The following is a 12,687-nucleotide window of genomic DNA, read 5'->3' as shown; positions in this document are numbered from 1 at the left end:
TGAACATCTCAGTAAGCCAAGCTCCCATTGTGTGTAAAATTGATGTCAACAGAGCCAGTGAACATTCATCTTGTGCAGCTTACACTATTTCTTAAATAAGGTTTTGGAAAGCAAATCAACTTCAGAAGCTATACATTGATTTTTTTTTCCCCCAAAGAAACTTATCAAGGAGAGAAAATAACCTCTGGGGTTGAAAACCAGATTTACAACAAAGATGGTCCTGGTGGGGTGGGGGTGAGTAGCGAGTCATCCATTTTAGTCTTATTTTTCTAACTTTACATCAGACAGAAGACTCCTCAGGAACAAACTTGTTAGAAAGCAAATGTTAACACTTAAGCTCAGCAGGAAAAATGGGAGGGAAGAGTAACAAGGAAGTAAGATGCAGATGATGTGATTCTTCAGAAATGCAATTCATGGGCAGCCTTCCCAAGTGGTTCAGTGGTAAGAATCCCACTGCCAATGCAGGAGACACAGGAGACCTGGGTTTGATTCCTGGGTCAGGAAAATCCCCTGGAGGAAGAAGGGGCAAGTCACTCCAGTATTCTTGCCTGGAAAATCCCAGGGATAGAGGAGCCTGCATTCATGACTACAGTCCATGGGGTCGCAAAAAGTCAGACACTACTGAGTGACTGAGCATGCACCATTTGGACATGAAAACAGAAGTCAACAAGACTTGGGAAGCTAATGAGACATCATAGACTGACCGACTGTCCCAGTAACCAATCTCTTGGTCTCGTGATCTGGGACAGACCTGTACACTTGGCCATCGCACCTCCATGATTGGCATTCTCAACTCATCCTGACTCAGATCCTTTACCCTGGACACAGATATCTGGCTTTTATCCAAACCATTAGGTCACCAGATGAGAGATTTCAAAGGTGATGCAAAGCAGAAATCACCCTGCAGAACCATCATGCCCACTGCGAAGGCGGAGGAAAGTGGAGCTTGAGTCTCTGTAATTCCTTGCGGTGGGTTTCATCTCATGGAGTCTGAGCACCTCAGCTAAGGAAGGGAATTAAGTGTGGGGTCCCACCACACTCCACCAGAGTGAATGTGAGTCAGGAAACTGTACATCCTGTACTTAGTCCAAATAATGTCAGTTCTCAAGGAAGAGTATCTCCCCACAAGAAATAAAACACTATATTTTTTTTTCCCAAAAATACTTTAAAAGTAGAATCATTCTTTTAGAAATGTCTAAGTTAGTCATCTAATACAATAGGGTAAGCCTACTCATGTGCTCTTCCTACATGTGCAGTTCAGTTAAGTTATGTTATCACAAAGATCAGATTCTCCAGACAACACTGGTTTCATTATGCAAAGATGCATGACTTATGTATAGGGTAAAAAAAAAGACCTAGAGAGGTAAGATGGGGAGGGAGGGGACACATATATAACTGGCTGATTCACGTTGTGGCACAGCAGAAGAAACCAACACAATGTAAAGCAATTAACCACCAGTTAAAAATAAATTAAAAAAAAAAGACATCTAATATATTCTAGTATTTCAGAACGTGCCCAGAACACACTAGTAAATCAGAAGGAAAAATTTACAGAGAATAATTTGAAGCTACCATAACAGAAGGATAGATCAAAACTTTCTGAGCAGCTTTATATTCCTAAGACCCATCTCAGAAATCACATCCCTTTAAGTAGCACTGAATTCATACTCAATTTTTTTTTTTTGGCTGTTAGCCCAGAGAAAGAAGAAACATCTCTGTTAAAGCAACTTGCAAAGCTCAAAGGGCAGAGAACAGTAGAGTCATTCACAAGGAGCGGAAGAGCAGGGCAAGAACCATTTGCAGTTACGTACACATTGGTGGTGAAGATGCCGTAGATCAGATCCAGCTCGGGCAGGAAGAAGGTGCCCTGGAGTTCATGGTAGTAGAAAGGCACCTCACCCGGGCGGGAGCAGTTGAGGCGAGCCTTCATGAACGTGGTCCACGTGTCCTCCAGCAGGAAGCGGCCCCCTATATCGTTCTTACACACGCGGGCAGCTCGGGAGAACACGGTCTTCCCACAGTCATGCTCCACGGCATTTTCTCGGAAGAAGAAGTAGGTGAAATTTCCAATGTCGTAAGAGGACACGAAGTTTGGTTCTAGAAACAACAGGAAAGAATAAAAGGCTCAGCCCACTGGACAGCACAGCGAACTGCTCAACATTATGTGACAACCTAACCGGGGGAAGAATGTGAAAAAGAAAGAGACACGTGTATCATTGAATCGCTTTGCTGTACACCTGAAACTAACACAGTATCGCAAATCAACTATGGTGGTGGCGGTTTGGTCGCTCAGTTGTGTCCGACTCTTCGCAACCCCCACGAACTATCACCCACCAAGCTCCTCTGTCCAAGGGATTTCCCAGATAATGCTGGAATGGGTTGTCATACACTTCTCGAGAGGATCCTCTGGACTCAGGGATTGAATCAGAGTCCCCTGCATTACAGGTGGTCCATTGCAGGTAATTTCTTTACCTACTGAGCCATGAGGGAATCCTCAAAACTATGCTCCAATGTAAAATAAAAAGTTGATTAAAATAAAAGCAAGAGAGAAGAAAAGCCTAAACATCCATAAGCTACTCCTTTGTATCTTGCCTGCTCAGTATTTATTCCAAGGAGACTTGATTTTGTGTGGCTAACACTGTGTTCTTATAGAAGGAACACAAGGCCCAAAGAGCACCGTAATGATCTACACCACTGGTGGAACCTGGTGCATGAGTTCTGCTGTTTAGCTGTTGAGTCGTGTCTGACTCTTTGCAACCCCATGGACTGCGGCCCACGAGGCTCCTCTGTCCATGGGACGTTCCAGGCGTGGGATACTGGAGTGGGTTGCCATTTCCTTCTTCAGGGTATCTTCCCAGCCCAGGGGTCAAACTCAGGCCTCCTGCATTGGCAGGGGATTCTTTACTGTCTGAGCCACTAGGGAAGCTCACATGAGTTCTAAGTGACAGGAAATAGCCAGTGTGATTCCACACATAAGCATCCCGAGTTAATATAGCACTTAGGTACATAACGAGGCTTCCCTGATGGCTCAGATGGTAAAGAATCTGCCTGCAATGTAGGAAACTCAGGTTTGATCCCTGGGTTGGGAAGATCTCCCAGAGTAGGAAATGGCAACGCACTCCAGTGTTCTCACTTGGGAAAACCCATGGACAGAGGAGCCTGGAAGGTTACAGTCCATGGGGTCACAAAGAGTTCGGCATGACTGAGTGACTAACACACACACAACTTTTCAATAGGTATGTAACATTAATACCATCAAAAATCAGCAGCAAAAATTTGCAACACACTAAAGCCATAGACAGTACTTTATTTGTATATTCTTAATAACCTTCAGAAACAGTGGGAGATGAACTTATTTACAGAACAGAAACAGACTCACAGACTTAGAGAATGAACTTATGGTTATTGGAAGGGAAGGGTTAGGGGAGGGATTGATTGGGAGTTTGGGACTGACATGTACACGATGCTATATATTTAAAATAGATGGCCAACAAGGACCTATAATACAGTAAAGTTTAAAAAATAAAAAAAGAAAGAAAAAAATTAGACACAGAGATTCTCAGCAATAATAATAAAATAGAACAATTACTATAATATACCATAATAAAAGCTATAGGAATTTGGGAAAATAAAGTGGGAGAAAAATATTAAAAACATGAAATGTGACTCCGAATATAGAGGTATTGCATTAATATCATGTTTGTGTAGAAGGCAATGGCACCCCACTCCAGTACTCTTGCTTGGAAAACCCCATGGACGGAGAAGCCTGGTAGGCTGCAGTCCATGGGGTCACGAAGAGTCGGACACGACTGAGCAACTTCACTTTCACTTTGTGTAGAAGACAACAATATTCTTTGATTTTACTTATATACTCGAGTATGACTTTGGCATAAATTATGTGCTTTCAGTAAGGACTTTAAAAATGTTTTCATTTGTGAAAACTGAAACTATAAGGTTAGTGTCCTGAATCAGCTTTAGCCATTCCTGTTACTATGGTGACTATGAAATGTGATAATTCTTACTTTCTTATTTCTGGGGAATTCATTTAGAGAAGGGGAGGGTATTGAGATGCAGTCATTGCCTTTCTGATCTCATGATTAGATCAAAATTATGGACTTAGAAATGACAAATTATGGCAAACCTTTACTTAATTGCCACACTCATTAGGCATTTAGGAATTTATTATAGATTGTCAACAGAACTTTGTATACAGCACTGAAAGCATTATCTTCATGACTTGCTGTTTGAGTCTATTGATAATAGAGATGATACCCTTTCAGACACCATGCCATGATGTGCTAAGTCACCTCAGTCGTGTCTGACTCTGTGCAACCCCATGGACTGTAGCAAGCCAGGCTCCTCTGTCCAAGGATTTCCCAGGCTAGAATACTGGAGCAGGTTGCCGTTTTCTTCTGCAGAAGACCTTCCCAACCCAGGGATCGAACCAACGTCTCTTAAGTCTCCTGCACTGGCAGGCGGATTCTTTACCACTAGCACTAGGTGGGAAGCGGCTGTCAGACACAGCTGTGCCCTAATACTTATCTTTTAAAAACTCTAATAACCAGGTTTCATTCTTACACTTTTCTCCATTGCTGAGAGTTTTCTACTCAATCAGCAAGTGCCTTAATTTATGGTGCAATTAAGATAATAGGAAAATATCCTTCAAAATTAATGGAAAAATACACACAACTGTATCCACAGGACATATTTCAGGGACAATTGGCTTTGGAGGACAATTCAATTGGCCTTGTACTTTGTCAGATCCAACCATGTTGTACCAACAGACATGTTATCAGCAGGGCAACTAAAAATAGATTTGGATACAAGATGATCCATTAATGTTAAGCATTAGGCCTGTTTTGGGCTCACCTAAGATCTAAAATAGGACTTCCCTGGTGGCTCAGATGGTAAAGCGTCTGTCTACAATGCGGGAGACCCAGGTTCAATCCCTGGGTCGGGAAGATCTCCTGGGAACCCACTCCAGTATTCTTGCCTGGAAAATCCCATGGATGGAGGAACCTGGTAGGCTACAGTTCATGGGGCTGCAAAGAGTCAGACACGACTGAGCGACTTCACTCACTCACTCACTCACTCAGGATCTGAAATACAGATGCTGATTCCAAGACTGACATGAAGAGTGTGCTGAGTAGTATTCTGTCCTGAAAGGTGCTACCAGCTTTCAACCAAATTCGACTGAATTTCAATCAAGAGTTGATGTCATCACAAAATGTTTCAAATTCATTCAACTTCACAGCTTCCCTGGTGGCTCAGAGGGTAAAGAATCTGCCTGCAATGCCATAGACCTGAGCTGGATCCCTGGGTTGGGAAGATCCCCTGGAGAAGAGAATGGCAACCCACTCCAGTATTCTGGCCTGGAGAATTCCACAGACAGAGGAGCCTGTTGGGCTACAGTCCATGGGTCGCAGGGTTGGAAACAACTAAAGGACTAACACCCTCACTTTCTCACATTCTAAAAATGTAAAAATATTTTACTATACATTGTATATGTCATGTGCTTCTCTCTTTAGCTCATAATATTGTTCTTAAATAGTTTTACGTGCACTAAAGTATTAAAAATAGAGATTTCAATAAGAACTGATTTTAATTTATCAACTGTTAAACATAGTGGCTGATCACTTGCTTTAACTCGAAACAGATATTTAAAAAAACACCCTAGCTTGCATTAAAATATATGAGATGGAAGTCAGACATATTTACTGTTCAGCCTGCTCTAATACCCTGGAAAGATACCCACAGAAACAGGTGGGGACTCACCTCCGACTTGTGTTTTTGAAAAGAAAAGCATAATAGTTGGGGAGTTTTGAATCTGTTTTCACTGTGTGTCTCCCAAAGAGAACTACTCACTGAAGCAGACCCCCTAAAGCAAATATATGAAACAATTTATAAGACTCTATTGAGTTTCTAAAGATAATATTCACCTGTATGCCTAATTCTGAAGAGAAGGTTAAATCTCTGCAGAGCAGGTTCTGCACCCAGGCTCGTATAACCAGACTGCAGTTTGCTCAGTGAAATGAAGACAAACAAAAAACCACCGTCATCACCAACAGACCTTATGGAAAATGAAGAAATGGAAGAAAGATGTAGGCGTGTCTAGCTATAGCTCCCAGCATGGGTGGATGAGGCGTGAGACAGAGTCCACAAGCTTTATCAAGCACCCTCACGACTACCTACTTCTGCCAGTAATTCAGGGAGACACAGCATGAAAACCACATAGGAAATTATCTGTAGTATCCAGGAAGCCTTGAGCAGGAAATCAAGGAGCTGAGAACATAAAAAAGATCTGCCTTGGTGTCTTCCGGCTCAAAGTCGGTCTGTAATTTAAAAATCTCCGAAGTGAAGTGAAAGTCACTCAGTTGTGTTCAACTCTTTGCAACCCCGTGGACTATACAGTCCATGGAATTCTCCAGGTCAGTATACTGGAGTGGGTAGCCTTTCCCTTCTCCAGGGGATTTTCCCAACCCAGGGCTCAAACCCAGGCCTCCTGAATTGAAGGAGGATTCTTTACCATCTGAGCCACCAGGGAAGCCCAATCTCTATTGAGATTAAAAACTCTAAAATCTCTATTGAGTGCTAAACTCTTGTATAAGGCTCCGGGCTAGGTGCTTCTCTTTCAGAAGCTCAGGAAACTCACAGGAATCATAAAAGGAAATGCTTGTGTTACCCATCCAGTTTCATAGATGAAGACACTACAGCCCAGAGGAACCTGACCAAGTTCACAGAACCAGCATCCAAGAGGAGGTTATGTCCTGAGTCTAGATAGTCTGACCACAAAGCCTATACATGGACCATTACACTTCACTGAAAAAATAACGGGCTGCGAGAGAACAGTTACTTCAACAACATTGAAGAACAGGTCTTGGAACTCCAGGCAATGTTTCAGAAACCACAGTGGTGGCTGGGTTTTACTCAGGACCAAGATGAGGAGGGTCTGAGAACAGACCAGAGGGGAAGAGGGATGCTCTGATAAATCTTTACTCTGCAGCTATCAGAGACATCAAGATGCCACAGAAAGAAAAGTGGGAGGAAGGAGTCAAGAATCCCAGAGCTCATTAAACAAGAATAGTGTGGGAAGCGTTTGCCTCAATTCTGGAGAAGATGCTTCCAGTGACGTCCACCAGAGCACGGGCGCATGTACCAGGGACCATGAGAGCGTCTATCCATGTTCATTGTCAACCCCACTGAACAATCTCACCCAGATTTCTCATAAAAGATTGAGTACTGAGTCAGGCCTAGCAGACTTGCCCATGGGTTCCTCTTTCCCTGGAGAACCTCCAATGTCTCTCCACACCACTCTAACCCATTTTATGATAGAGTGACATAGAGCTTTTTAGATAGAAATGTTCAAATAGATTTCTTTCCTACTGGGAAAACAAGGGAAGAATTTGTGCCTGGAATGCAGTACTGGACATGAACTTGAGCAAACCTGGGGAGATAGTTGAGGACAGAGGAGCCTGGTGGGCTACAGTTTGTGGGGCTGCAGAGAGTCAGACATGACTTAGAGACTGAATGACAAAGACAACAACGTTGTCCTGTGTTTCTCTAACCCACCACACCTTACATATATTTCAGTCAAGGAGCTAAGCTACCATTGGAAACACATCCTGCAGCCTCACATCCCTTCAGGGGGATGATGGGTTCCGATGGGTGACCTGCTGTCATATCAGGAAGTTCCAGAGCCTTTTAAAACTCAGCCAACATCCTGTTCCTTTGCCAAAGATAGTGGAAAAGCAGTGATAGCTGTTAAATAGAAAGCCAAGGAGCTGTTGCCTTTATAGATAGAAATCTGGAGGTAGGCGGTACTTGAATCTCACCTGGCGGTATAATAAAATGCATATTGTTTCCCTCCCATTATTTAAGTCCTGTCTCTTGTTAAAATGTGATTCACCATAAGCTAGCATCTTTCACTCCTGAGTGAACTGAACAAGTGAGAAATCAGTCAGTGGCCTTCCTGTCTACAGTGAATGTGGGTGCATGAAAGAGAGGTCTTTTATTCGTCATCATTATCAAGCTACAAATGAATAGAAGTTTTGCTAATTCAGAATAAAAACAGACACAAGTATTTGTCAGCTTATTATCAAATATATGCATGGAGAAGCTGTTTTTTTCCCCTCATGTTTGTAAAACATATCGAGTACCAGATTACAGAGTATTCTACAAAATATGTTAAAAGAGGAATTATGTTTCATGATATAAGCACTTTTATTTTGCACATTTACTGACATAATAGTGGCCATGAAGATGCGAACACTGAGTAGGGACCCAAGCAATATAAATAAACTTGAGTTGTAAGAAGGGCAAAAGCATCAATATTTTTGAGGGATTTCTGACCATGTACAACCAAACTCTAAACTGCCAGATGGATCCTTGCACTTGGTCTTCTCTCTGCTCCATAGCCTATTGCACCAGTCTGGAGGGGCGCCAGGCTCAGTGGTCCAATCTAATGACTGACTGGACCACTGAGAGCCTCTTGATATAGAAATATTTGTCTAAACCGATGAGAATGGACATTAAAGACAGGGAGGAATTCTGATTTTCCAACTCTATAAAAATCTTACGAGAATAAAAATCTATCAAAGTTTTAATTTTTTTGCAATCAAAAGGAAAGGCAGACTAGAAAATGTCTAGCAGGCGTAAAACCCTGGGCTGAACACTGACATCCAGAATGTTCCTTCATCCTGAACAACTATTCAGCCTAGGAAAGAAAAAGGCTGATACAAAATACCCTCCCAATAAATGAAGGCTATAATTTTTATTTGATGATTTCCTTGTGAATAATTTGTATTTAGTAGACCTTCTGAAGAATTGATGTTTTTGAATTGTGGTGCTGGAGAAGACTCTTGAGAGTCCCTTGGATGCAGGGAGATCAAGCCACTCAACTCTAAGGAAATCAACTCTGAATATTCATTGGAAAGACTGATGCTGAGGCAGAAGCTCCAATACTTTGGCCACCTGATGCAAAGAGTCGACTCATTGGAAAAGACCCTGATGCTGGGAAAGATTGAGGGCAAGAGGAGAAGGGGATGACAGAGGGAGATGGTTAGATAGCATCGCTGACTCAATGGACATTGATTTGAGCAAATTCCCAGAGATAGTGGGAGAAAGAGGAGCCAGGCATGCTGAAGTCCATGGGGTCACAAAGAGTCAGACACAAATTTTAACAACAATAAGTAGAACTTCACATAATGAAAATGAGTAATCAAACATGCATATATTAAAGGTGATCAGACTTTGAGAAACATAAATAAAGCCAGGTTGAGTTCTTAAAATAGCCAGCCACTTCACAAAAATAAAGGAGCTAATGGAAACAATATTTAGACATGACATTCAGTGAGACAGAGGTTTCAGTTCTATAATTTTTTGATATCAGTTACCACCTATATCATTTCTGTGCATATTCCTAGATTTTCAGGTCCTCTCTTTCTTTTGAAGATTGTTTCCCTATCACAGCTACATGGAAATGTGCAGCAGAGGGTTCCAAAGTAAAGCTAACTTCATCTATGTGTTTATCAAGATTTGATAATTAAACTAAAATTTAATTAAGTAAAAAGTGGTTTAAAAGACATTGACATACTAAAATTCTTTCCTTAAGATTTCTAGGAAAAGACTAGGTAGATCGATCGATAGATCAGTAGATATAGATAGATGGATAGATATACATGTTTGTGTGTGTATGTTTTGAGTGTGTGACATGCATAAGTATAGGATTGAGGTGTATGTATACATGGCTCAATACTTCCACCTACTGGCAGTAAGAACTTGGCCAGATTATGTAACAGCACAAGTTCTCAGTTTCCCCCATTTAGAATGTGTGCTCAGTCGCTTCAGTCGTGTCTGATTCTTTGTGACCCTCTGGCCTGTAGCCCACCAGGCTCCTCTGTCATTCTCCAGGCATGAATACTGGAGTGGTTTACCATACCCTCCTCCAGGGAGCTTCCCAACCTGGGGATCAAACTCTTATCTGCCTGCATCTCCCCCATTGCAGGAAGATTCTTTACCCACTGAGCAACCTGGGAAGCCCCTTAGAATGGTGATAACAATACCCGATACTTAGTATCATTGTGTTGGACATGACTTAGCGCCTGAACAACAACAACAGTATTATTGTGAAAGTCAAGGGTGATGCCTGCCACATGCCTATCACTTGGTTGCTAATCATCAAACTATAGATCACCATTTACATATATTCATATTTATCAGATTAGATCAGTCACTCAGTCGTGTCCGACTCTTTGCGACCCCATGAATCGCAGCACGCCAGGCCTCCCTGTCCATCACCAACTCCCGGAGTTCACTCAGACTCACGTCCATCGAGTCAGTGATGCCATCCAGCCATCTCATCCTCTGTCATCCCCTTCTCCTCTTGCCCCCAATCCCTCCCAGCATCAGAGTCTTTTCCAATGAGTCAACTCTTCGCATGAGGTGGCCTAAGTACTGGAGCTTCAGCTTTAGCATCAGTCCTTCCAAAGAAATCCCAGGGCTGATCTCCTTCAGAATGGACTGGTTGGATCTCCTTGCACTCCAAGGGACTCTCAAGAGTCTTCTCCAACACCACAGTTCAAAAGCATCAATTCTTCGGCGCTCAGCCTTCTTCACAGTCCAACTCTCGCATCCATACATGACCACTGGAAAAACTATAGCCTTGACTAGACAGACCTTTGTTGGCAAAGTAATGTCTCTGCTTTTCAATATGCTATCTAGGTTGGTCATAACTTTTCTTCCAAGGAATAAGCGTCTTTTAATTTCATGGCTGCAGTCACCATTTACAATGATTTTGGAGCCCCAAAAAATAAAGTCTGCCACTGTTTCCACTGTTTCCCCATCTATTTCCCATGAAGTGATTTATTTATTATATTTTATTTTAATATATTATATATATTTTAATATATAATATTATATATTATTATTTATATAATATTTATACACATATATAAATAAATTCATATTTATACGTGTATAAATATTATATAAATAATAAATCTATAAATCAATAATAAATACATACAAAATATGAATTAATAGCAACAGACATGTTGTTAAACATATCATCAGTATTTACTTGTGTGTGCTCACACTCACTCCTGTCTGACTCTTTGCTACCCCATGGACAATAACCCACCAGGTTTCTCTGCCCATGGGATTCTTCAGGCACGAATACTTGAGTGGGTTGCCATTTCCTACTCTAGAGGATCTTCCTGACCCAGGGATAGAATCTGTGACTCTAGCATCTCTTGTACTGGCAGATGGATTCTTTACCACTAGCATCACCCTGGAAGCCCTTATTTATTTAAAAAGTTATCATACTTCATAATATTTGCATTATGTATACCAAATGAGGGTGTGTGTTCCTTTCAGCAGATCTGGAACCAACATGGTGGAGGGTCTGTGCTAGAGATGGAGCCTTGCACTCCAGCTAAAGAGCCTCCATCCTCAGGCACTTCCTTGCCACCTGCTATGGGGCTGTCCCACTGTCCGGGGCCCTGGGCATCCCACAGCCCGTACCTTCAAGGCCAGTGTGAACCAACCAACAAGACACAGACCAACGAGTCAGCACAATAAGGAGGAGGACACTGGGGGCCAAGGGCATCGAGGTGAATTCAAGAATCAGAGGGAGGGGAGCAGGGAAAGGGCAGATGCTTAAGCTGGGACTGGGCCCCAGGCCACACCCAGAATGGAAAGTAGCCCAGGAGAAGACCCTAAGGGTGACCAAGAATGGAAGGAAGCTAGGGTTGACACAGAAGGCCAGGCCAAGACAGAGATTCACAGAGAGAAATCTGTAATTCAGCCACCACCGGGGAGACACTGGAGAGTTGCAGAGAAAGCTGATGCCCCAAATTCCTGTGTGTGTGGTGGTCGTCAGGCAAAGGTTGGGGTGGGATGTGGTCCCAATATGTCCTTAGTGATCACTGATATCATAACATGAGCCTCAGAACCCCAGGTCCTTCACTCACTGAGAACCCAGCAGAAAGTAATTGCTAAAACATCACAGAAGAACTAGAATCATGGTTCCAGCAAACTTGATTCCTTTCTTCTTCATGGGGAATGCGACCTGTTGAAAGTGTGTTATTTACATATATTTTCTGATTCGAGCAGGAGCAACATGTAGCACAGAGACATGTGCTATCTCTTCCTGAATGAGAATAGCCGCCTGTTCACCAGCATGTACTCTAGGAGCCCAAACTCTCACCCAGCAGTCTTCCTCTCTCAGTGTCTACAGGAACTCCCCCAACTGCCTATTGTCCACCTGTTCTAGCTCTGGCTCACAGGGCCAGAGACATCCTGCTCTATCCTGCTTGCTCACTCAATTTGAAGCACAAAGCCTCTGACAGCCTTTCCAGTCTCCTGTACGATCTGACTAAATCATATAGCTCTGGGCTCAACTAGGCATAAGTAATTTCATGATTACGTATTTCTCATATTTTCAAAGCTTCTATTGATCATGTTCATTTTTTCTTGATTATATAAATATTTTAAATATACAGGTTACTTCTTTTAGGAATCAATCATTTAACCTGCAGGACTGTAAAACCTAAAGAGTTTTTAAATTGGAGTATTAACTTTAATTCAAAGATCTTAGGAATACTTTAGCGCCTGTAAAATATTTCTTAAACACTAAGAAGAAAACATGCAAAAGTTGATTGGAAGAAATACTAGGTTCCAACATTATTT

General features: G+C 42.2%; 1 protein-coding gene across 2 annotated transcripts in view; it reads right to left on the bottom strand.

The window, feature by feature from the left end:
• Window positions 1-12,687, bottom strand: part of SEMA5A (semaphorin 5A) — a 565,459-nt gene that overhangs the window by 167,817 nt on the left and 384,955 nt on the right. For both annotated transcript variants that reach the window (XM_025270715.3, XM_044932529.2), the window contains exon 9: window positions 1,812-2,097. In XM_025270715.3, coding sequence (XP_025126500.2) covers window positions 1,812-2,097 — 286 coding nt within the window. The remainder of the gene's footprint in view (window positions 1-1,811; window positions 2,098-12,687) is intronic.

Source organism: Bubalus bubalis, chromosome 19, assembly GCF_019923935.1.
Source record: "Bubalus bubalis isolate 160015118507 breed Murrah chromosome 19, NDDB_SH_1, whole genome shotgun sequence".
NCBI lineage: Eukaryota > Metazoa > Chordata > Mammalia > Artiodactyla > Bovidae > Bubalus > Bubalus bubalis.
This window is presented reverse-complemented; position numbering and strand designations above follow the sequence as displayed.